General features: G+C 44.1%; 1 protein-coding gene across 1 annotated transcript in view; it reads left to right on the top strand.

Moving 5' to 3' along the window:
• Positions 1-22526, top strand: part of fras1 (Fraser extracellular matrix complex subunit 1) — a 157166-nt gene that overhangs the window by 129958 nt on the left and 4682 nt on the right. The window contains exons 45-65 of the mRNA XM_087176054.1: positions 2558-2737; positions 7817-7941; positions 9610-9750; positions 10178-10405; positions 12583-12696; positions 13826-13976; positions 15153-15312; positions 15832-16000; positions 16092-16338; positions 16471-16815; positions 17614-17774; positions 18122-18269; positions 18405-18610; positions 18695-18851; positions 19688-19888; positions 20055-20242; positions 20712-20987; positions 21075-21307; positions 21400-21560; positions 21707-21921; positions 22097-22247. Of these exons, the coding sequence (XP_087032180.1) occupies positions 2558-2737; positions 7817-7941; positions 9610-9750; positions 10178-10405; positions 12583-12696; positions 13826-13976; positions 15153-15312; positions 15832-16000; positions 16092-16338; positions 16471-16815; positions 17614-17774; positions 18122-18269; positions 18405-18610; positions 18695-18851; positions 19688-19888; positions 20055-20242; positions 20712-20987; positions 21075-21307; positions 21400-21560; positions 21707-21921; positions 22097-22247 (3957 nt within the window). The remainder of the gene's footprint in view (positions 1-2557; positions 2738-7816; positions 7942-9609; positions 9751-10177; positions 10406-12582; positions 12697-13825; positions 13977-15152; positions 15313-15831; positions 16001-16091; positions 16339-16470; positions 16816-17613; positions 17775-18121; positions 18270-18404; positions 18611-18694; positions 18852-19687; positions 19889-20054; positions 20243-20711; positions 20988-21074; positions 21308-21399; positions 21561-21706; positions 21922-22096; positions 22248-22526) is intronic.

Below are 22526 nucleotides of genomic sequence, written 5' to 3' on the forward strand. Positions count from 1 at the left end.
GAAGGGAGCGGAGTGGCAGGTATATTTTCCACTGCTGCTGTTACAGTGGCCGTTTTTATAATGGAATAATAGTTTAAAGGTCCCATATGTTCATCTTATCTTGTGTTTTATTTGAAGTGTTGATCCATAAGAAGATATATTTGTGGTTTTAAGAACCAAAAACCATCTCAGTGTAGTTTTACATCTCCTCTCTCAGGCTTCTCTCTGGAGCTCTAGTAAAAACAGGAGCAGTGAGCCAATCAGAAGAGAGGAGGCTCTGAGCCTCTCTTCTGATTGGCTGACTGTTTTTTGAGTGATTTAATAAAAATATATGAGATTTCAGTTAAACACTCAGAGAACCAGTTCCTGCAAGTGTTGGAAAGTGGGTCCAGATGGGCGGGGTTTGGGGCATGGCTGAGAGCGGTGACTGCTTCATTGTGACATCACAAAGTTACAGAAGTCCTGACGGCTGGTTTGAAGGCTCAGTTTCTGAATACAGGCTGTGTGCATTTCTCTGTGGACTGAGGCTTTGATACTTTCACAGTATTAATATAGAACCTAGACCTGATCTATAATCACACAACACATGGAAGTTTCACATTATACAATAAGTATAATTTAAACAGAGAAATGCTTTGTCATTCATTACTTTTCCCTCTTAACATCAGTTTTTTCCCACTTTGGGAAACTGCACTATATAAAAAGCACTTTTGATATTCTATGAAGTAAATAATTAATTGTGTCCATTAAAAATGAATTTAAAATAAATGAATGGCCAATTAAAATAATTTTAGTTTAAACTATATACTCTTAAACATCCTCACGTGGGCGACCGAGACCTGGACAGGGACAGGTCCGAATTATTTTAAATCTAGTCCAGTTCTGTCGCTGCGCCTGGATCTGAGCTTTGCCGATATGTCTGATACCCCAGTGGACCCAAGCAGACTCTCCACTGGCTACGTTCATGTAGTGCATCATCATCATCATCATCACGAGAGGAAATTGCATTTTCAGTGGGCGAGATAGAGTGTGAACTGTGACGTGCAGACCAGTGGTGGCTGCTGGTCTTATAAGGAGGGGAAGCTCATTTTTCGGCCTACATCATAAAATGTGTCCGTTTATTTAAATGTAAATTCGCACAGTGACAGAAGACAGTCACCAAACGCTAGTCGTTTTTAACAAAGACAAAGTCGCTGAGGATCAGTAACGTCTCCAGATCAACTCCGAACAACGGTATGAAAAACTTGAAAACTGCTCCGGTGGATGCTTATACTTCAAGATCGCTGATTCGCTCATTTCGCTGTCAATCAAAAAGGGACAGCCTCAGACAGATCATCCAATCATCATGCAGAAGCCGAGCGTCCGGGCCAGCCCACCGTCCCATAGACCCCCAGAGACGCTGAGCGTCCGATGGGCGGGACAAAGCCCAGCATTTATCCAATGACCGTCTAGTTTCGCTGCAGTGGAATAACCCACTCTATGCTTCCCCATTGAAGTCAGTAGACGCTCGGCGTCTACACTGTGTAAAGCACTGTGGCGCTGCGGAGATGTATGAGAAGAAAGTCGTGTTGGTTACCTGTGATAAGTAGCTGATTCTGAACAAAAGATGAACGTGTTCTAGCGCATATTTAGTCAATGAAATGTTCACACAACAGGACATATTTGACCACTTATTTTGTTGACATTTTAGGGGAAGCTGAGCTTCCCTTGCAGTCTTAGAGCAATCGCCACTGGTGCAGACACTTGCTGACAGAGCTGGTGTCGCCTCGGCTGTCACGTCTGATCGGGTTTGTAACCGTAAATTTGGAACAAGCCTGATTATGATGTGGTCCCTTCCAGACAGGGTCTCTATTTGAAAATGTATACAGTATAAAATTGCAGCTTAAATTTTAAAAGATGATTCTTCCTACAGCTGAAGGTTCAAACTGAAGGATTGTCTGTCCCTCACTGACTCTCATATCTTTCCCAGCCCACCATTTTTTCATCCTGTTCTGTATTATTCCTTCCTCTCTTTTTTTTCTCCCCCCCTTCTTCTCTCTTTTCCGCTCTGTGAGATGTGACAACAGTGAAGTTCTCTGTTCATATCTCTTCCTACCACACTGCCCTCTGATTACTTCCCCTGCCTTCTCTCAATCTTTCCTAATCCGTCTGTCCTATATCACTCTTTCACACCTCCTGATACGCCTTCCTCCCTCCTGTGCCGTCACCCAACTTAATCTTTTCCAGGTTTGTACTCGTGTCATTTCTCAATTTCTCCCCTTCCTAATGTACACCTCTGCTCTTCTTATCTTCTCTCCTTCCCCACTGCCTCTTTGAATCAGTCTCAACTTTTTTCTCCTCCACTGCTTCAGTCCATCTTTTCTCTTTTCTCTTTTTCTTTTTTTCGCCAGAATAAGAAATTGACTCCTAATATTTTTTATCTCCTTCCGGATGAATTCAGACTCAAACTCAGGAAAGGCCACTAGGGTTTTACTAATAAATCTTTGCTTGGAGGGGCCTCTTTTTCTTTCCTTTCATGATGTTCCTCCTTTTCCTCTCCTCTCCCTCTGTGACCAACCTCCTCCTCCTCTTCTTCCAGAGGACCGACTCCCTCCGTCTGTGGTGGTGAACAAAGGCCTGGTGCTGGATGAAAACTCCATGAAGAAGCTCACCACGCTGCAGCTGTCGGCCAGCGACCAGGACAGCGAGCCGGGCGAGCTCATCTACCGCATCACCAAACAGACCGGCCTGGGTCACCTGGAACATGTCGCTAGCCCAGGTAGGTTTCCTAAGCAACAACAGCACCATAACTGATAGTCGCACCAGGTCTGTGATGCTCACAATGAAGCCACTTCACAGCTGTCTTTGATTTCACATAAAGATCAATTTAACATGAAAACCTTACCATTTACTATAATTACAAAAAATAAAAAAATAAATCAGAAAAAGCTGCATTTTGTTTAATGGAGGGAAATCACTCTCGTCAATTCACCCTTTACTTTTCCTTTTCCACTGACTTATCGCCTCAATATGAGAAGAAAAAAATACTATGAAAGGTGTTTTTTTTAAACATGTTTAATGTTTTCAACGATCATTTCCTTTTAAAACATTTCAAACATATATAATTATATCTTTTCACCACCACCATCTATGATGAATTTGGCAGAGGTTTTTACATAATTGGCACTCAGTTTTATGTTTTATGAAAAGAACCTTTTAGGGACTCGTGACTTTTATTAATTCAATTTTTTCCCACTGTTGTACATGACTGCACGCCAAAGGCACTACAGTATGTAGTGTGCAGAATATGAAATAAAATGTCCAACTTCTAGTTTCCAAACAGACACTGTAACAGACAGCAAGGCACGCCACTGAATATTTTGTGAAATAGTCGTGCTGTACTTTTGCGTTTGCTGCACTAATTTTGTATATTTAGATTCAAAACTTGTGTTGGGGCCTGAAGTAACGTCGACTGAAAAGAAAAAACACGGACTGATTGAGATTGCTTGCGCCTTTCGATTATACGGCGCCATCCTCGTATTGGACACCTCAGTGTTTAAGCTAACTTGGATGAGAGGTCACTAAAGTGTTCAACAGAAAATGGAAATTTTACATGTTCCTATCACAACTGACAAACTCTGTTTAGAAATACAACAATTTAAAATATAAAGAGGTTAAATAACAATACAAGATTGTGGTAACCCTGTTAATATAAGAGCAGTTAGATAATATTTATACTGGCCATGAGTATTTAAAATCTCCTTTACATCAAAGGCTTATTAAAAACTATTTCCTACTGTGTACTGAGTATAGTCAGTCTTCTGTGAGAAACACTTAAGAGCTCTTACTGCAATCCTGTGATAGCACTTCAACATGTGTCTTCTTCTTCGCCTTCAAAGGAGCCATTTGTGAGTTATGCTATTGCTACGTAGCTAATGTTAGTGTTAACAGCTGATTGTTACCAGTCTAGAAGGAAACGTTGTGAGTTCATCAAACTTCATTCCTTTACTCACCAACAGCTGTTTCCAGAGGTGGAAGAGCAACACCAATGTTAACTGTTGTCTCTATCACGTCATTTGTTCTACTGAAGTTAGCATGCTAACCTGCTAGCCCCGGCCCGCCTCGTCACTTTGCGATAGCGACTCGCTGTTGAAAACCTTTAAAAGAGCTGTGTGTGTGTGTGTGTGTGTGCGTGCGTGCGTGCGTGCGTGCGTGCGTGCGTGCGTGTGTTTTCAGTGATGACTTTGCTGGATTTGTTCCAGACTCATATTAATCCTGTCTTAGATAATTAACTATACACCCACACACACACACAAACACACACACACACACACACAAAAAAGGAAGTGTAATGAGCCTTGCTCCAGTTCTTCTCTCGTTTATCTCTGATGTATTCTAGCTGCCCCCTACAAAATAGAAACACTCACACACTCTGTCTCTCCTACTTCTTTTGACGCATGCACACGCACACACACACACACACACACATATGCAGATATGTTGAAAGACTGCAGCCGTAACTCTTTAATTCCAACCTAATAATTGCACACGTCAAAATCTCTGCACAATGTTTTTATTTCCACTTTGAAATAAAAACAAATCTCTTGTGTCTCCCTCAAACAGTTTTTATGCCAAAATAAATTTGGAAGCAAAAAAAAAAAAAAGTCAATGTGAAATTACATTCAGAAGAAACAGAGAGAAGATGCATCCTCAGACCACAAAGAGGTGATTATTAGCTTCCGCGCTACTGAGCATTTGTGCCCCGGCTGAATGGATTCCCCACAACGCTGAACGCTCTCGCAGCATGCTAATTAACTGGATGTTAACACCGCTCTCGGTTCACCTCAGAGCGGCTCTGGATAATTACCATTGGCCATTCAGCCAATCTGTCGTTCCTTGCTAACACACACGGCTAGCCGCTGTAGCTCCACTGGAATGGGCTGTCAGCCCTACGAGAAATGTCAAGGGGTAACAGCACAGAGAGATAAACGCCGTCTCGGTGTGTCGATGCCCACTTTCAAAAGCGAACGTCTTCAAAAAGCTTATTAACTTGTGGGAGGTTGTGACATCCCTCTCAGGTGGAGTGTTTGTCAAAAAGGCACCTGTCGTACGAATCAGTGGAGACTGTAATCCGCTGCCTCGCCCCGCTTTCTCTTTATGTCCACTGCGACTTTCTTTCAGTGGCAAGTTTGGAGTCGGATGTGAAGCTCTGACTTTCACACAAGTACAGAAAGAGACCAGAGCGCCGACGTGTGTGCCGAGAAATAGATGCAGCTTCTTTTTTTTCTTGTTGACTTCAAGTTGAGACTCCAGTGGTCCTGCGTGTCACTCCTTTAAGAGACTGCAGTGTCAGCTCCACCAGTCAGAAGTTATATCATTTTCAAAAAGTGTAAGTATTAAGTCAAAGGCAACAGCTCTGCATATCTGTCTGAGAGGCTTCATTAATTCCTGGTGACTGTCCCAGACATTTAAACTATTGCACGCACAGATTTTAAGAGAAAATATATGGAACATAATATAGTACATAATATTTGTGATATAAATAAGTCAATAATACGCCATAACCTACCACATAAGCTTACATAAAATACACTTTACATACACTCTAAAATAATTTCAGATCATAAAAACTCTTCTCTTCGTCTGTGATTAGGACAAAATCTGATTATTCGCCAGTTGTGACACTGAAGACTCATCACCTGCTGGGACGTCGTTAGTGTTTAATAGCTTGATAGTGAGAGAGACAAAGACATTTCAATCAGGAGAGACTTCACTCTGAGTCAACATCATCAACTTTTATTGGTATGTGCAAAACGAGAGTCGTCTGAATCCTCATCAGGAGAGGAGAGGGTCAGGGTGCTGATATGTAGGATGGAAGAGACGAGCTAAAATGAGCTGACATTGTCCTTCAGTTACTCCGTCAGTCTCTTTGACAGACAGTCATTTTGTTTTCTTTGTTGTCTGCAGGACAATGGGCAGTAAAACTAACTATTGACCACCAGGTTAAAACTGCAGTCCAACCACTGAGCCATTGTTTTTTCTTTTGCAGCGAGTGCTACAGCTACAACTGTTAATGTTTTTACTTTGGGGTTTAGAGAGAATTAAATTCACAAGTAATCAAGAAAATTCCCCTTCCCCAGGAGGCTTTGCACTTTTTAACCGTAACCAAAACACATTACCAAACTTTTCTGCTAAGTTTTGAGCAAATAACTTTTTAAAAACCTTTTTCATCTTTTGTCTTTTTGAAGAAAGATTGTCACTGATTTGCCGATATGGCGTTCAGCCAGTGTCTGAACCACTGCAAAACAAAAACATTTCCCTGCTATTTCTTGTGAAGACAATCGGAATAGAAAACACAATGCCCTTTAATATGATGGGGGGGGGGGAGAGACAGGATTTTCATCACTGTCTGAGAATATTGCTTATGTCTCCCCCGCCTGCCTGTCCTGATTATGATGATGTATAATTTTCTAGCCGGGGGGAAATTGATGCGACAGGCTAGCAGGACCATAGACTCCTGCTGGTTTCACTGTGTCAGAAGCTGACGTGAAGATGATGGATGTTGAAGAGCCTCAGTTTCCATTTCCTCAAGGCCTCTGTGACGTTTGAATGAGTTATCGCCCTCCTCGTGTTATATCTGACCTGCTTCAGTGGGAGTTGTTTTTTTATTTTTATTTTTTTATTTTGGAGAAATTCCTCCCATCTGCACTGAGAAATAACTTTTCATCCATCCCCAGCCCTGCTTAGGGAAATAACTTTGATGCCATCAGTGGGGCCGTAATATGCAACAAGTTATTACACATCAAAGTCACCGGCGGCATGAAAGGTCCATTTATAGATCGATGAGTGTCCCTTCATACGGTGACAGGCCTGCAACAAACACTAACTGCCTCATTTAAAAAAAAAAAAACCAACATCATCAGTGGTGAAACGCTGTTAGTTTTAAATCACACGCTTTCATTTCAAAGCATAAAAAACCTGTCTACACCCATCTAGTAATAATATAGCAATTTCTGTGATAACATTTAATTTGTTGAAGTGTCTGCTGTGAAAATCAAATGGTAGAAAATGAATCTCTGAGATGGAAATCAGAAGAAAAAAAAAGGAAATTTGACTGAACTTTCTTTTGCAGTCATCATACGTAACTATTTAACTCATATGGACACGCTTCATATCAAACATAACCATAAATATATTTAGCATCACAGAAAGAACCGCATAGTCTCATTTTGCAAGTGTTTTTAAGCGGTAATAAAATTCATATTGCGAAGACGCAAAATGTATTTCACTTTATTTTTTTTTAGACAATTGCCTTTAGTTTCCACACAGAGTAATGTCTGATTGTTGCAATCAAATCTGATTACACTTCCCACTGAGTTTTAATCCTCAGAGGCGTCAGAGAGCAAAGAGGAGCTGGAGCCTCGTTAGATAGGTTTAACTTTAGTTTCAGTTTAGTTTATTTGCTCATTAAAATGATGAAAGCCAACAAGGAGAAGAGACAAAAAACGCAGCGTGAGATTTGAGATGAAATACCAAGGGGGGGGGGTCATAAAACAATCTGATGCCAAAATAGAAAAGATAAAAAAGCAATACTTATAATGCAAAGAGATACTGAAGAATTGGGCAGAAAACATGGAAACGAGTGCATGTGGCTGCGTGTGTTCAAAGAGACAGAGGGAGAGAGAGTCGATGTCTTAATGATGTTTTCTGTGTTTGTGTGTCGGCAGGATGAGTGCGTGGGTGTTCAAAGAAAGGGGAAGTAGATCATTTTTTTGTTTTTGTTGGTGTTGATTGTTCCAACAACTGTTCCTCTCTCTTTCTCTCTCTCTCTCTCTCTCTCTCTCTCTCTCTCTCTCAGGCACCAGGATCAGCACGTTCACCCAGGCCGATCTGGCGTCGCGCAGCATCCAGTACGTCCACACCAGCGAAGAGGAGAAACACGCCGACCAGTTCTCCTTCACCGTGTCTGACGGGACAAATGAGGTGAGAGCGAGAGGGAAACACGAGGAAAGAAGTGAAGATATAAAGATGGTTTTGGGTTCAGTTTGACCCACACCCCCTGAGCTCCCAACCATCTGTCGATGCTCGAGGAAAGAGTGTTTTCATGATACCTGGCGGTGCAGTTTGACCCACCTTCACATATCTCTTCTCGCTCTGCAGCGCGAGCCGGCAGGCCGCTTCATATTCAGCCGCTCTGAGCTAATTTCACTCACTGGCTCAAATCTGTTTTATAATGACTTTGTTAATGACTGTATTATAACACTGGTACGGGCGAGTTAATGGAAATATCATTCTCAAAAAATATTCATGATTGTCTTTATTTTTTATTTATTTATTTTGAAAACCATCCCACAACCACCGAACCCCCCCACTCACCCACCCCTTGCAAAAGACATTTCCAACTTTAATGTAACTCACCAAGTTAAATTTATTGTAAGTAAAAAGTTTAAAAATTAAAACATCCTTCAGCCTTTTTTTTTTGTTTTGACAAAATTCTTCTTGAAATATCTTTGCAACGTCTGTTTAATTTAAAGAGTCAGTTTTCTGATTCTCTATCAATACAAGAAAGAGATTTTATAAAATATAAATATATGAATAAATATATATCAAAGGTAATGAACGCAAAAGCTTTCAGAGTGGTGAGGAAGTGCCCCCTCCCCCCCTACAGTTCTCCTCATGCATAAATCTGCCTTGCTAATCCCGACTAATGAGAACCACAAGGACTTGAGTAAACATGTGAAAAAGGTCATTTGGCCTTCACGCCTAGCTGACTGCAGTGTGCGGAGGCTTTTGTGGCCGCTGTAGTGGTTAGTGTTTGTGAAGTGGATTCGGTGCTTTTACTTGTTGTTAACTCTCCTCTCTCCGGTCAGGAGGCCTGTTTTTGAAAGGGTGGTTTTGCCGAGTGGTTTGAATTAAAATTTGTCTTTTTTTTTTTCCCTGCATATTAAAGTGATATTACAGCAGAATGTTTTACTCAGCGGTGAGGTGAGGTGAGATTCCTCAAGGGGTATATTTGTGTTACACCCCCCCCGATATAGACGTGTTGGTATTCAGTCAGTGGCACGTTTCGTTTTACACGTTCAGCACCGTCTCTATCACCATAGCTGTCGATGAGAAGCATCAGAAAAATAACATTACATATCATCTGTGTCCTTATCTTGGAAACATTTTCATGAGCGAAGAAGAACAACCTGTTTTGTTTTTTTTTATAGCTTTGTGAGAAAGTATTCCTCAGATAATCCGATGGGTTTTAAAGGGTTTATTGAATTTAAACGGTAGATTAAAGAGTTTTTCCTCACTATAATTGTTCCTCGCTTTCATACTGGCTTTGAGGAAAAATCCCTTCCTAAAGCACCTTCAATCTAAGTGAAGGGGGACGCTAATATGAGGCTTCAGCTGTGTGAATACAAATCAAGTGGGTCTCCAAAGTTACTCTGTTTTTAGTACAATATCATGCCTGTAATGTTTTATGACAGAAACGTGAAGGAGTCAACCCTTAAAGGAATCCGAAATCCTTCACTTTATCTGGAAATTTCTAAATCACCAAATGTGGAGATATGTAACAAAGGTCTTTGATTCCCAAGTAATATATGCATAAATTATTATTTAGCTTCAAATCGATTCATATTGTCCTGTGTGTGTTGTCCTCAGGTTGCTCAGACCTTCTACATCACCATCAAACCAGTGGACGACTCCCTGCCTCTGCTGCAGGTCCCCGGCATGAGGGTCCAGGAGGGTGTGAGGAAGACCATCACCGAATTCGAGCTGAAGGCCACTGACGCAGACACCGAGGTACACAAATCCAACTGTCGATATTTATTTATGTGTTTATTTATTTAGTTGACTTCCAAATGATAGCCGGTGATGAGCAGCTTAGCCGGCCCCCGACTAAGACGTTTAAGCTCTTCAAAAAAGGCCAGCTGTTTTCTAAAGATTTATTTTTCTGGTAACAACTTTCCAAATCCTGTTTTCAGTTGATTTAAGGAGAGTCTTACACTCTTAATCCCATCAATCTGTGATTCACAGTTTACTCCAGGAGTGATTATGTGATTAATGCAATTTCCTGTTTCGGTGGGCAAGCTCTCGTTGAGCCCGACTTTCCTACTCGACTGCAATTAGAGGTTTTTCTTCGTTTCTAGGAAGCCGTCAATAGCCGTTAAAGAACTGAGAGTATTCAGCTGCAGGTTTCATTTCTCTCCTCGGCCTCTCGTCCATCCAGGCGGAGTCCATCGTCTTCACCATCGTCCAGGCTCCTCGCCACGGCACCATCGAGCGCACCGGCAACGGCCAGCACTACCGGCAGACCAGCAGCTTCACCATGGACGACATCTACCAGAACCGCATCAGCTACAACCACGACGGCTCCAACTCACTCAAGGACCGCTTCACCTTCTCTGTGGCTGACGGCACCAACCTGCTCTTCATGGTGGAGGAGGGCGGCAAAGAGGTGACGACATGTGCAATGTGTGCGGTGCGCTGTCATTTTTGCAACAGCGGGAAGGCCAAGTTTGTGAGGGTGTGTGTGTGTGTGTGTGTGTGTGTGTGTGTGTGTGTGTGTGTGTGTGGTGTGAAGCAGCTTCCTGACATCTTTATTGCAGCTAGATGATTGAATTAGCAGAGTTTCGGCATTCGTGGGTGTGTGTGTGTGTGTGTGTGTGTGTGTGCGTGCGTGTGTGTGCGTGTGTGTGTGCGTGTGCGTGTGTGTGTATGTATGTGTGTATGTGTATATTTGAAGGTCAGTGTGTGTGTCTGGCCTTTTTTATGACAGGAGGTGTGAATCAGCATTTTTGGCATGTGTGTTCTTATATGTCTGTCTTTGTGAGGACCTGGTTATAAAACTGAAGAGTAAGGACACTTTTGAAAAGTGAGAACATATTTGGAAAGTGAAACAATTTTTATACGTTTTTTTTTTTTATGCCTTTATTAGGCAGGACAGTGAATGTGGACAGGAAATGCAGGGACAGAGAGAAGGGGAAAGACATGCAGCAGAGAGTCCAACCCTGGAAAGTGAATGCATTCTTGACTGAGAACATCTTAGGAAAGTAAGAACATTTGAAAAGCTGAGGACATAATGTAGGTGAAAAGCAGAAGGATATTTTTTGGACATCTTTGGAAACCAAGGCGCATTTATGGAAAGTCAGGACATCTTTTGAACGTGAGGGCAAAGGAAAAGGAATGACGTTTTGAAAAAGGAGAACATTCTTGGAAAGTGAGGACATTTTTGAAAAGTACATAATTCGAGAAAATCCTAAAAAACCTGTGGTGCAGAATTTGGTATTTTCCTACTTCCCGCCCTGGTAATCTCATAAATCCTTCGGATTCATCCTGCGAGCCCTTGTGGTCTGGTGGTTATTTTCTGGGCTCGACCAGAAGCCACAGGTTAACAATGTATTAAATCAGGGTCCTCACAAGGACAGGAGTATGAGCGTGTGTGTGTGTGTGTGTGTGTGTGCTGTTAATGTCAGCTTTATGGTGGTAGTTATGAGCAAGCCTCAGGGTGAATTGACTTCTCCGCTTGTCAATTTAGCCGTCCCTCTCAGCCGCCCTCCTCCACCTGTCTCTGCTAATAGTCTGAATGATTCAATTGAATGACAGCAAGACAATATTGACATCAACCATCACGCACACACATTTCTTGGGCTTGTGTTTATTACCTTTCCATCACCTGACGACACTTGCCTCAGTGGTCACATTTGCAGCCGGTGTTTTAGGTGAATCTGTTCCCACTGGAGCTCCCCTGTTATTAAATAATGTATGAGCTCCTATAAACCGTGTGGATGAAGGCGTCTTTCAAAGGGCACGTGTCAGAGTTGGACTTAACAGCGTCTCTTGTGATGACAGGTCGCTCCTCCAATATTCCCGCATGTACCGCAGACACCATGTTGTATCTGGTGATATTGGAGCAGTTTATTTGATTTTGCCCGGCATCATAGGTTTTGACGGGGGGGACGAATCAATAAAGTAATAACCTACAGAACTTGTTTTTGTGCCTATGACTTTCATGAATTGGATGTGGGCTGAATGTCACTGTGCAGGGCACTCGTACTGCAACCACAGATCTAGGCAGAAACCTGAGGGATAGATTATCTCAGAACCTGGGCGGATGAAACCAAAACTATTCCCATGCTGGCTGAAAACCACATGCTTTCTGTGGTTTTGTTGTTAGGACATTTTAAACTGAATGTTGGGGGAAAAAATGTCTTAAAGGTCCCATATGTTACACCTTTCCTGTGTTTGATCCATAGGAGAGGAGGCTCTGAGCCTTTCTTCTGATTGGCCGACTGTTTTATGAGTGATCAAATGCTAATATAGCATCTTTCAGGTAAACAATTTACAACGCTGCTTTGTTGTGACGTCACAAAGTTACAGGAAATCCTGAAGGCTGGTTTTGAGGCTCAGTTTCTGAATACAGGCTGTGTGCATTTCTCTGTGGACTGAGGCTTTGATACTTTCACAGTATTAATATAGAAGCTAGACCTGATCTATAATCACACTACACATGGACAAATACCTTTATACTATATAGGACCTTTAAACCATTTTGTTCTCTATTAAGCTCTTCTCAAAAGTCATATCACCACCATCCTTGAAAACGTATTTTCCACATGTTTTCTGGTTTCCCAGATAGTGACGGCTGCTCCCCAGAAGTTCAAGATCGATATTCTCCCAGTCGACGATGGCACACCACGTATTGTCACTAACTTGGGCTTGCAGTGGCTGGAGTACATGGACACCAAGGTATAAATCTTCCCTTTGCATCTTCACATTTTTATGAATATCTTCACATATATTTTTTTCTGTTTAATTGGGATGTTTAAGAGCCGTAAAAAGGAGCGATATGCCCAGTCGCCTCATGGTCACGGGACATAAGGCTGGCTTCACTGGACACTTTAAAAAGCTGAGAGCGAGCAGAGGGCTGGCTTGTTGCAGAGCTGCTTGTTCGCCCAGGAGACTGAATAAAGTCTTTAAAACGTGTGTCCAAGAGAGCGACTGAGAAACACGACTGTATCATAGCAACATATCAACTGTCTGAGAGGAGCGCCATCACCGCTTATTCATTATGTATAATTAACTTGCGCCCTCTGCTGGTTTAAAGACGTCATCACAATGAAACCCATTCGTTGCTATGGATATTGTAAGAATGCAGCTTCATTCACTGATCCTGAGTTCTGTCTTCACTGAGGCAAATTATCACAATGTTAAACTCCTGCATCTGCTTCTAACATTTTTTTAATTTCCAGTGGACGCAGCTGTGTTCAACCAGTAACACATACCTCCGGCATTTATAGCCAAAGCTCATTTGCCTTTGAAATAGACGCAATAATAAACAAACATACCTTCTATGATATGTGGTGGAATCCTGTTCTCTCCTTCCACGGCATGTGGTGAATCTACAAGCTTAATACAGAACTGAAACCCTTTAGATTAGCATGTTTCTAGGACCTTTAAACTGGTATTGACACATAAAACCATAGAGCTGCAGCTGGACATAAGTGCTCCAGGTGGGTGTAACTTTATCATATTCTGCCTCAAGGGCACTTGAATCAAAAGGACAGATGGAGGTCTGTCCCTCTACTCAACGACCCACTTCAGCTCTGGGAAAAAAAGCCACACATTTTGTCAAGATTTTAATCTGCAATCAGTTTTGGGAAACCACTACATAGTGTGGCGGGCAAAATAGTGTTCACATCTGACAGTTAAAATATCTGAAATTCTTTATTTATCCAAATCCACTGCAAAAGTTGCACAAAAAAAACCTAATTTTCCTTTTAGAACATTTAAAATGACTGTGACAATGAAAAACTACGATGTTTATTCTCCGTGTGGTCACAGTGAAATGAGGGACTTGTGTTCATTGTCCCTTCAGGCCACCAACCTGATCACCAAGAAGGAGCTGCTGACCACGGACCCCGACACAGATGACGGACAGCTGGTTTATGAAATCACCACCGAGCCGAAGCACGGCTTCCTGGAGAGCAAGCTGAAACCTGGCAACCCCATCGCCACGTTCACACAAGGTACAGAGGCCCCCGTCTCTCCGTTTCTCACTGCTGCTATTTTTTTTTATTTTAAATAAAGACGTGTAAAGTCAAGACTGTAAGCTTAAAGTTGCCTAAAAACTTGTGACCCTTTAGATCTACCTTGGAATATCTTGGGAATCACTTTTCTTACACTTAGATCCAGTTCTGCTCCCTTGCATTTCTTTTTGATTTGAAGTCACCCTCGCTCTGGAGTGGTGGAGAAGGAAAAGAGTAGCAGGGTCAAGGACGCAAAAAACTCAACCCCAAATTCCCGCCTGTCCAGTCCTGTCTGTGTTTTTCTTCTCTGAAGGTTTTTGTTGAAAGGCACCTCAGCGGCTTTTCTTCCTCCCGTTTCTCCTTGCCCCGTGTTCTCTCAGCCAATTTGCAGTTGGAATCAGCAGCTTCCTCATCTGCTTATCTTCACCTCTGGGCTGCAGCCAGGGATCAGTGTCAGCGTGCCTTTGTGAAAATGTTGATCCTGGAGGCTGGAGAGCGACTCGAAACAGTCACTTTGATGTGTTTGCGTTGTAAACATAATTTTCTTAATGATAACAAGTCCAATAACTGAAATAAACTTTTACCCTGAGAGAGAGTAAAAAACAAAAAAATAAAGTGGGTGGGATTCACTTTACAAAACCGTCTGTGAACATTTCCTCTCATACTACTTCATACATTTTTTTACCTGCGTGGTCCAGTTTAGCACTGTTTCCTGTTCATTACTGAAAGTATTTATTGTGGACTTCCTGAAGGTCATTCAAACAGCTCTCTGAACACAGGGACTCTCATCCCTTTTCTTTTTTTGGCTTTCTGCCCTCAATTACAGAGTGTTTTCTTCTCCCCAACCTCCTCTAGAAAATAGAAATTGAGCACAAATTGTGACGACTTTCATCTTCATTTTCAAGTGTTCTTCATTACGCTCAAGGAATAGAAAGAGGACGGAGGCTGCAAATTATGGAATCATTATTTCACAGAAAATACATTCTTCACAAAGACTCAATCCCCGGGGACGGCGTCTGCGTCTGTCCCTCTCCACACAGTGAGGTCAAAGTGACATCTTCCGTGATGTATGATAGGCTCATCCTTCTCATGACCTGACACAAGTGTAAAGTAAGAATAACTGAATCAAAGAATTCACAGTTTGATCTTCATTAATCCGACCTTGTTCCTCCGTAGCCGACATCAACCTGGGTCTGATCCGCTACGTGCTGCATCAGGAGAACGTTCAAGAAACCATGGACAACTTCAAGTTCCTGGTCAAGGACAGTAAACCCAATGTTGTCAGCGACAATGTCTTCCACATCCAGTGGTCCCTCATCAGCTTTGAGCACAAAAGGTTCGTATTATGTGTGAGGTGTTTCCTGAAATTACTTTAAAGGTCCTGTTTCGTATAAAGGTCTCTGTCCATGTGTAGTGTGATTATAGATCAGGTCTAGCTTCTATATTAATACTGTGAAAGTATCAAAGCCTCAGTCCACAGAGAAATGCACACAGCCTGTATTCAGAAACTGAGCCTTAAAACCAGCCGTCAGGACTTCTGGAACTTTGTGATGTCACAAGAAAGCAGTCACCAAGCCCCGCCCACCTGGACCCACCATCCAAACCTTGCAGGATTTGGTTTCTCTGAGTGTTTTATCTGAAATCTGATATATTTTTATTTGATCGCTCAGAAAAACAGTCAGCCAATCAGAAGAGAGGCTCAGAGCCTCCTCTCTTCTGATTGGCTCACCAACCACAAATTAAAACTTAAAACCACAAATATATCTTCTTATGGATCAACACTTCAAATAAAACACAGAGGAAGAAAATATGAGACCGTTAAATGAATCTCTCTCTTCCTCTGATGGTTCCACAGCTACAATGTGAGTGAGAAAGCTGCTACGGTGGCAGTGACGGTGAAGCGAACAGGTAACCTCAACCAGTACGCCATCGTCCTGTGCCGCACCGAACAGGGCAGCGCCACCTCCACCGGCAGCGTTGGATCGCGCCCCGGCCAGCAAGACTATGTGGAATATGCTGGACAGGTAACCCTGAGCTTTTATTGTCTCAATGTTGTTGTTGTCGTCATTCATATTTTATTTTGATCGATGCCTCTGCTGTTGCCCCCGTTCACAGGTGCAGTTTGATGAGCGCGAGGACACCAAGGTGTGCACCATAGTCATCAGTGACGACAAGGTGTTCGAGGGAACCGAGAGCTTCCACGTGGAGCTGAGCATGCCCGTGTACGCGCTGCTAGGCGGGAACACTCGCGCCATCGTCAACATCAACGACACAGAGGATGAACCCACCCTGCAGTTCGATAAGAAGACCTACCACGTTAACGAGAGCACGGGACTCATCCACGTCCCCATCGAGAGAAAAGGTGACCCAACACTGTACCAGCTGCAATGGGGGGGGGGATTCTAACATCCATGTTATCCTCTTTGACTGTTCCCATGGTAACTAATGTATGACCAGCAGTGACCCTTCCCTCTCCTCCCTCATCTCCGCTCAGGTGACGCCTCCAGCACCGTGTCCGCCCTCTGCTACACTGTGGCCAAGTCAGCTCAGGGCAGCAGCCTCCACGCCCTGGAGTCCGGCTCCGACTACAAGAGCCGCGGCATGACCAGCGACAACCGCGTCCTCTTCGGCCCTGGCGTCAGCATGACCACCTGTGACATCAAGCTCATCGACGACAGCGAGTACGAGCTGTCCGAGGAGTTCGAACTGGTGCTGTCGGATGCCTCGGACAACGCCCGCATGGGGGACGTCACAGTGGCCAAGGTCGTCATCGACGGACCCAACGATGCGTCGACCGTCTCCCTCGGGAACGCCACTTTTACTTTCAGCGAAGACGCTGGTATGAACCATGTTCTCACACACACGACTCTACGCAGTACCTGTGTGGCGCTCTTCTCTCTCTCTGCGAGAACCTGCTGGATGTTATTTAAGAGGAATGTGGAAACGTGATGATCTCCAGGGGAAATTATGATGCAAAGAAGAGTTAAAGCAAGAATCGTCTTGATGCTCCAGTTGTCGCCATGGATATGATCTTTTAGACATAGATAGCAAACAAATATAAGATGTGCTCCTGCTGGCGACAACATAATAGTTCCTAAAAATAAAAACCCCACTGGTTTAAACGTCACAGATTTTTGTGTTTGGAAGCAGGAGCGCAGGATTGATAGTAGCCTCTTATAATAAGTCACGGTCACACTGCGCCCGCTATAATTCTTCAGAATCTCCTGTAGCAGCATTTTAACTTGAAAGCTGATGTCATATATCTCTCAGTAGAGGGATTTATTTTAATACGTTCCTACTGTAACTACACCTACCCCTCCCTCCCTCTTCTCTCCTTTCCTTTTGTGCTGCTCTGACGTGGCTCTAATCTTGAATAAAGGCAGCAACCGTGCATCATCGAACAACCGGTGCAATTAGTCGCTGCAAAATTAAGTTTCGCAGTCAATTTCCCTCTGCTGCTATTGACTAAATGACTTTAAAATTGTGGATCAAAGCAAAGCGGAGTAACTGAAGGTCACCCAGTGTCTCGGGTTGTCATTTCTTTACCTTGACAAAAAACGCCTCAGGATGAATCTATAGTTTGAGAAGACAGAAATGTCCAAACCTGCCTTTAATTTTTTTTATCTCCACACTTCAGGCACAATCGAAATACCAGTGCTGCGCCACGGCAGCGACCTCTCCTCGTTGACGTCCGTGTGGTGCGCCACTCGACCCTCAGACCCCCCCTCAGCCAGCCCGGGGGTCGACTACATCCCCAGCTCCAAGAAGGTGGAGTTCAAACCTGGGAAAACCGAGGAGGTGAGGAGAGAGACTCTGCTACAGTTCTTCTCTTACAAATATCCAGTAGTTACACGACTGAACCGGTGCAGCGTCTTCATTTATTCTTCAAGAGCAACATATTCACCTGGATAAAGATGTTCAAGGTCTCCATGGAGACCAATAAAGGCTGTATTAGAGACGCATCAGGGTGTTTATAGCCCGATGATGAGGCTGATTGATGGAGAACAATAACATGAAAAACTCAAAAGACAAAATCCAAATCATGCATGAAGAAATAACGAATTTGACCTTTCTCTGCACCCGCTGAGGAAACTATCAGATACGCTGAGTTTACATTATGCTGATTTATTTATTTATTTTTACAGACCTGCAGTTTGACCATCATGGACGACGTCCAGAACCCGTCCATCGAGGGATCCGAGTCCTTCGTGGTCTTCCTCAGTTCTCCTCAGGGTGCTGTCCTACAGGAGCCCTACGAAGCCAACGTGGTCATCACTGACACCTTCCAGGACAGTACGTAAACACCAGAGGCCATATATCAACAATATACTGTCCATTTTTATTGATCTTATTGACCTATCATCTCATATTTTCATAAATTAGTGTTGACCAGTATTTAGAATTGACCATCATATTTCTCTCTCTCAGTTCCCAGCATGCAGTTTGAGAAGAGCGTCTACACTGTGAAGGAGAAGGACAGCGTCCTCCACATCCCCATCATCCGTACGGGCGACCTGTCCTTCAAGTCATCCGTGCGGTGTTTCACCCGGACCATGTCTGCCATGGTGATGGACGACTTCGAGGAGCGGCGCAACGCTGATGAGTCACGCATCACTTTCCTCAAAGGAGAGAAGGTAGAATTTTTTCTTTCAGTTTGTCTTTTTGTATCTTTGTCGTCAGTTTAAAGTTCATTCTTTGTTTTTATTTTTGTGTCCCAGGTGAAGAACTGCACGGTTCACATCAATGACGACTCCGTGTTCGAGCCTGAGGAGGAGTTCCAGGTGCACCTCGGTACGCCGCTGGGAGACCACTGGAGCGGCGCCATGGTGGGCGTTAACGACATCGTCGCCATCACCATCACCAACGATGAAGACGGTAAGCAGGAGCTACAGTCGACTCCTGATCCACAAAGAGCAGATACGCTGATGCACTGATGTCATGTCGCTGAACTTCTGTTGCTCTTTAATTTATTTAGGTAGAAAAACTGGATCAAGTCAATTTGTCTTTGTTAATGCAGCAGGAGAAAAACATAAATCATGGTTTAGTGGAACAACAACGTGCATATTCTCCAGTAGAGCATGTGCTGAACCGATTAAGCTTAAGTTTGCCGCATACATTATGTACCAGCAGCATGTGGACAGGATCTAATGTATTTTTCAGATGTCAGATATCACTGTGTTCACTGCAAATATGATGCAGGTTATAAAAAAAACAAAAACCTCAGTGATCTTTATATCTCTCTCTGTCTGTTGTTATTCATTAAACCACAGCTCTGGCTTCCTGTTTGTCAAATGATAGATTTCCAAATCCTCCTACTTGTCTATGAAGCACAGTGTCCTGTCACCTAAATGCATCTCTGATCCGGTTGTACGCTACGAAGCATCCAGACCAATCAGGTTCACTCAGTGTTCCCCCGAATCAGAACCAAGCGAGGTGAAGCAGCTTTTTAGTTGCTGTGTCCCCACTCCCACTCCCACCCACCCCTGCTTTTTATTGTCTTTTAAATCCAATTTTTTTAAATGCACTGTGAACTGCCTTGTGTCCGAATGGTGCTATATAAATAAATCCTATTAATGTAACTTATTGAAAATTTGGTTTGGTTGAATCGTTGTGCAATAAATGTTTCTTATTGTTTCTTAGTTTATTTGTTTATAAGCAACGTTAACCATTGATGATGAGATATATTGTAACATCTTTGTATCTTCCTCCAGCTCCCACCATCGAGTTCGAGCAGGCGTCCTATCAGGTCAGAGAGCCTCCTGGGCCGGACGGCATCGAGGTGTTGAACATCAAGGTGATCCGTCGGGGGGATCTGGACCGAACCTCCAAGATCCGCTGCAGCACCCGGGATGGATCGGCCCAGTCTGGAGTCGACTACAACCCCAAGAGCCGAGTGCTTAAATACACCCCGGGTCAGTGGCTCGAAAACCATCATGTGACAAATCAGCTGATGAGAACAGCTGATTTCCAGACATTGCTTTGTCCGTAGAAAGACATTCTTCTTTGTTGTGGATGTTGGAGGAGCGAGTACGAGCGGGATCATTTCACTAAATATCTTCTGGTTTCTTCATTCGGTAGGAATGGACCACATCCTGTTCAAAGTGGAGATCCTGTCCAATGAGGACAGGGAGTGGCACGAGTCCTTCTCATTGGTCCTCGGCCCTGATGACCCCGTGGAGGCGGTGCTCGGGGAGATCACTATGGCGACAGTGACCATTCTGGACCAGGAGGCTGCAGGCAGCCTCATCCTGCCTGCCCCGCCTATTGTAAGAAAACTTTAAGTTAACTTTTAAGTGTTTACTGTGCTTTAAATGAAAAACTGGAGGCTGTGATACAACCAGTTCAACCAGAAACTACAGCTCACAGTCTGTCTCTTATTATATAAGAACAACACAACACAGAGATATAAAGCACGAGCAGCAGAAGAAACTAGAACAGGATGTGCAGGTTTATGAAGGACGTATATTCTTTTGTCTGTTTCCCTCAGCGCTGACAGTTCAACATGTTTGTAGCACTTACAGAGCCTGGCGCTAGAAACAAGAAACAATACATATCCAGCCACTCCAAAACAGCAGCACTAAACATGGCTGTTGATTCTCCTTCAGGCATCGTCTACAGCTTCCACATTTTGCATGCATTTCACCAGAAGCTTTTACGATAAATGCGTCAGTGCAGCTGTGTTCACATGCCATGAAAATATTAAGTCTATCGTGAACCATCCTCCTTCCTCCTCAGGTGGTCTCGCTCGCTGACTACGATCACGTCCAGGAGGTGATCAAGGAAGGCAGCAAGAAGACTCCCTCCCCCGGTTACCCTCTGGTCTGCGTCACCCCCTGCGACCCCCACTACCCCAAGTACTCTGTGATGAGGGAGCGCTGCGAAGAGGCCGGGATCAACCAGACGCAAGTTCACTTCTCCTGGGAAGTGGCGGCCCCCACCGACACCAACGGGGCCCGGTCCCCGTTCGAGACGGTCACAGACACCACCCCGTATACCAGCGTCAACCATATGGTGAGTTGACGTAGGGCGAGAAATACTCTCAGTGGGCTCCACCGGACGCAGAGAGCAGTGGGTGCTGAAGTGTCTGTCTCTTTTCAGGTCCTGGACAGTATTTACTTCAGCCGCCGCTTCCACGTCCGCTGCGTGGCTCAGGCCAGGGATAAAGCCGGTCACCTCGGAACGCCGCTGAGGAGCAACATCGCCACCATCGGCACAGAGGGCTCCATCTGCCACACGCCTGTTACCACGGGAACCGCCAGAGGCTTCCAGGCCCAGTCCTTCATCGCCACGCTCAAATACCTGGATGTCAAGCACAAGGAGCACCCCAACCGGTGCGTGGCAGGCGGTTGGACAGTGTGACCGAAACTCGGGTGTTTTGTTTGTTGACGCCTTTTCTCTCTCTGCTCTGTTTGTCCCCGTGCAGGATCCATATCTCAGTGCAGATCCCCCACCAGGATGGCATGCTCCCCCTGGTGTCCACCATGCCTCTGCACAACCTGCACTTCCTGCTGTCAGAGTCCATCTATAGGCAGCAGCACGTCTGCTCCAACCTGGTCACCCTCAAAGACCTGCAGGGTCTCTCCGGTGAGTCGCAGACGCACACGTGGACATGCTGTGAATCCTTCCTAACATCAGAGCTCCACTGAGACCTGAAACAGAGATGATATTTTCTTTTCCATGTTGTTAGATGTGTTTCAGCTAATGTGACCTTTGACAACCTTCCTCCACAGAATCCGGGTTCCTGGATGACGTATCCTACGACAGCATCTCTCTGGGGCCGGGCTATGACCGCCCTTACCAGTTCAACCCCAACGTCCGGGAGGCCAAGAGCATCCAGCTCTACAAGCACCTCAACCTCAAGAGCTGCATCTGGACCTTCGACGCCTACTACGACATGACGGAGCTCATCGATGTCTGCAGCGGCTCCGTCACCGCCGACTTCCAGGTACTTTCTGTGACCGCCATGTATGAGTGTGAGAAAATCATTGCGTAACTTAAGGTTAAGAAGATCAGAAGTAGACGCCTCAACGGAGTAGTTTTCCCAACCTGCCCTCCATAGACAAAGTTTTGATCAAACTTTACTTCAGAACCAACATCAAAACACGCTGTTGTTCTTCCAGGTTCGGGACTCGGCTCAGTCCTTCCTGACGGTGCAGGTTCCTCTCTATGTGTCTTACATCTACGTGACGGCGCCGAGAGGCTGGGCGTCTCTGGAGCATCACACCGAGATGGAGTTCTCTTTCTTCTACGACACCGTGCTCTGGAGGACAGGTCAGGACCGGACACAGAAAACTGTGCATGTTTTTTTATGAGCAAATCAAAAATGTAAAGTCAGTCCGAGTCTCCCATCATGCATTTCTCCTGGATCAGTTTGACAATATATGTAGAGTCTCAACGAAGTAATTATGAGAACATTTACTGTAGCTACTGTAAATACAGAAATCTCAAGTTATAGTGAATACTGAGCAGAGGAAGTTCAGTGCACGTGAACTTTGAAGTGGGATTTGTACATTAAATCAGTGGTATATAAGTACATTGTGGTTTTTGCCT

The sequence above is a fragment of the Seriola lalandi genome, unplaced genomic scaffold (assembly GCF_002814215.2).
Source record: "Seriola lalandi dorsalis isolate HSWRI2012SDOR001 ecotype SW California unplaced genomic scaffold, Sedor1 jcf7180002054524, whole genome shotgun sequence".
NCBI classification, from domain to species: Eukaryota; Metazoa; Chordata; class Actinopteri; order Carangiformes; family Carangidae; genus Seriola; species Seriola lalandi.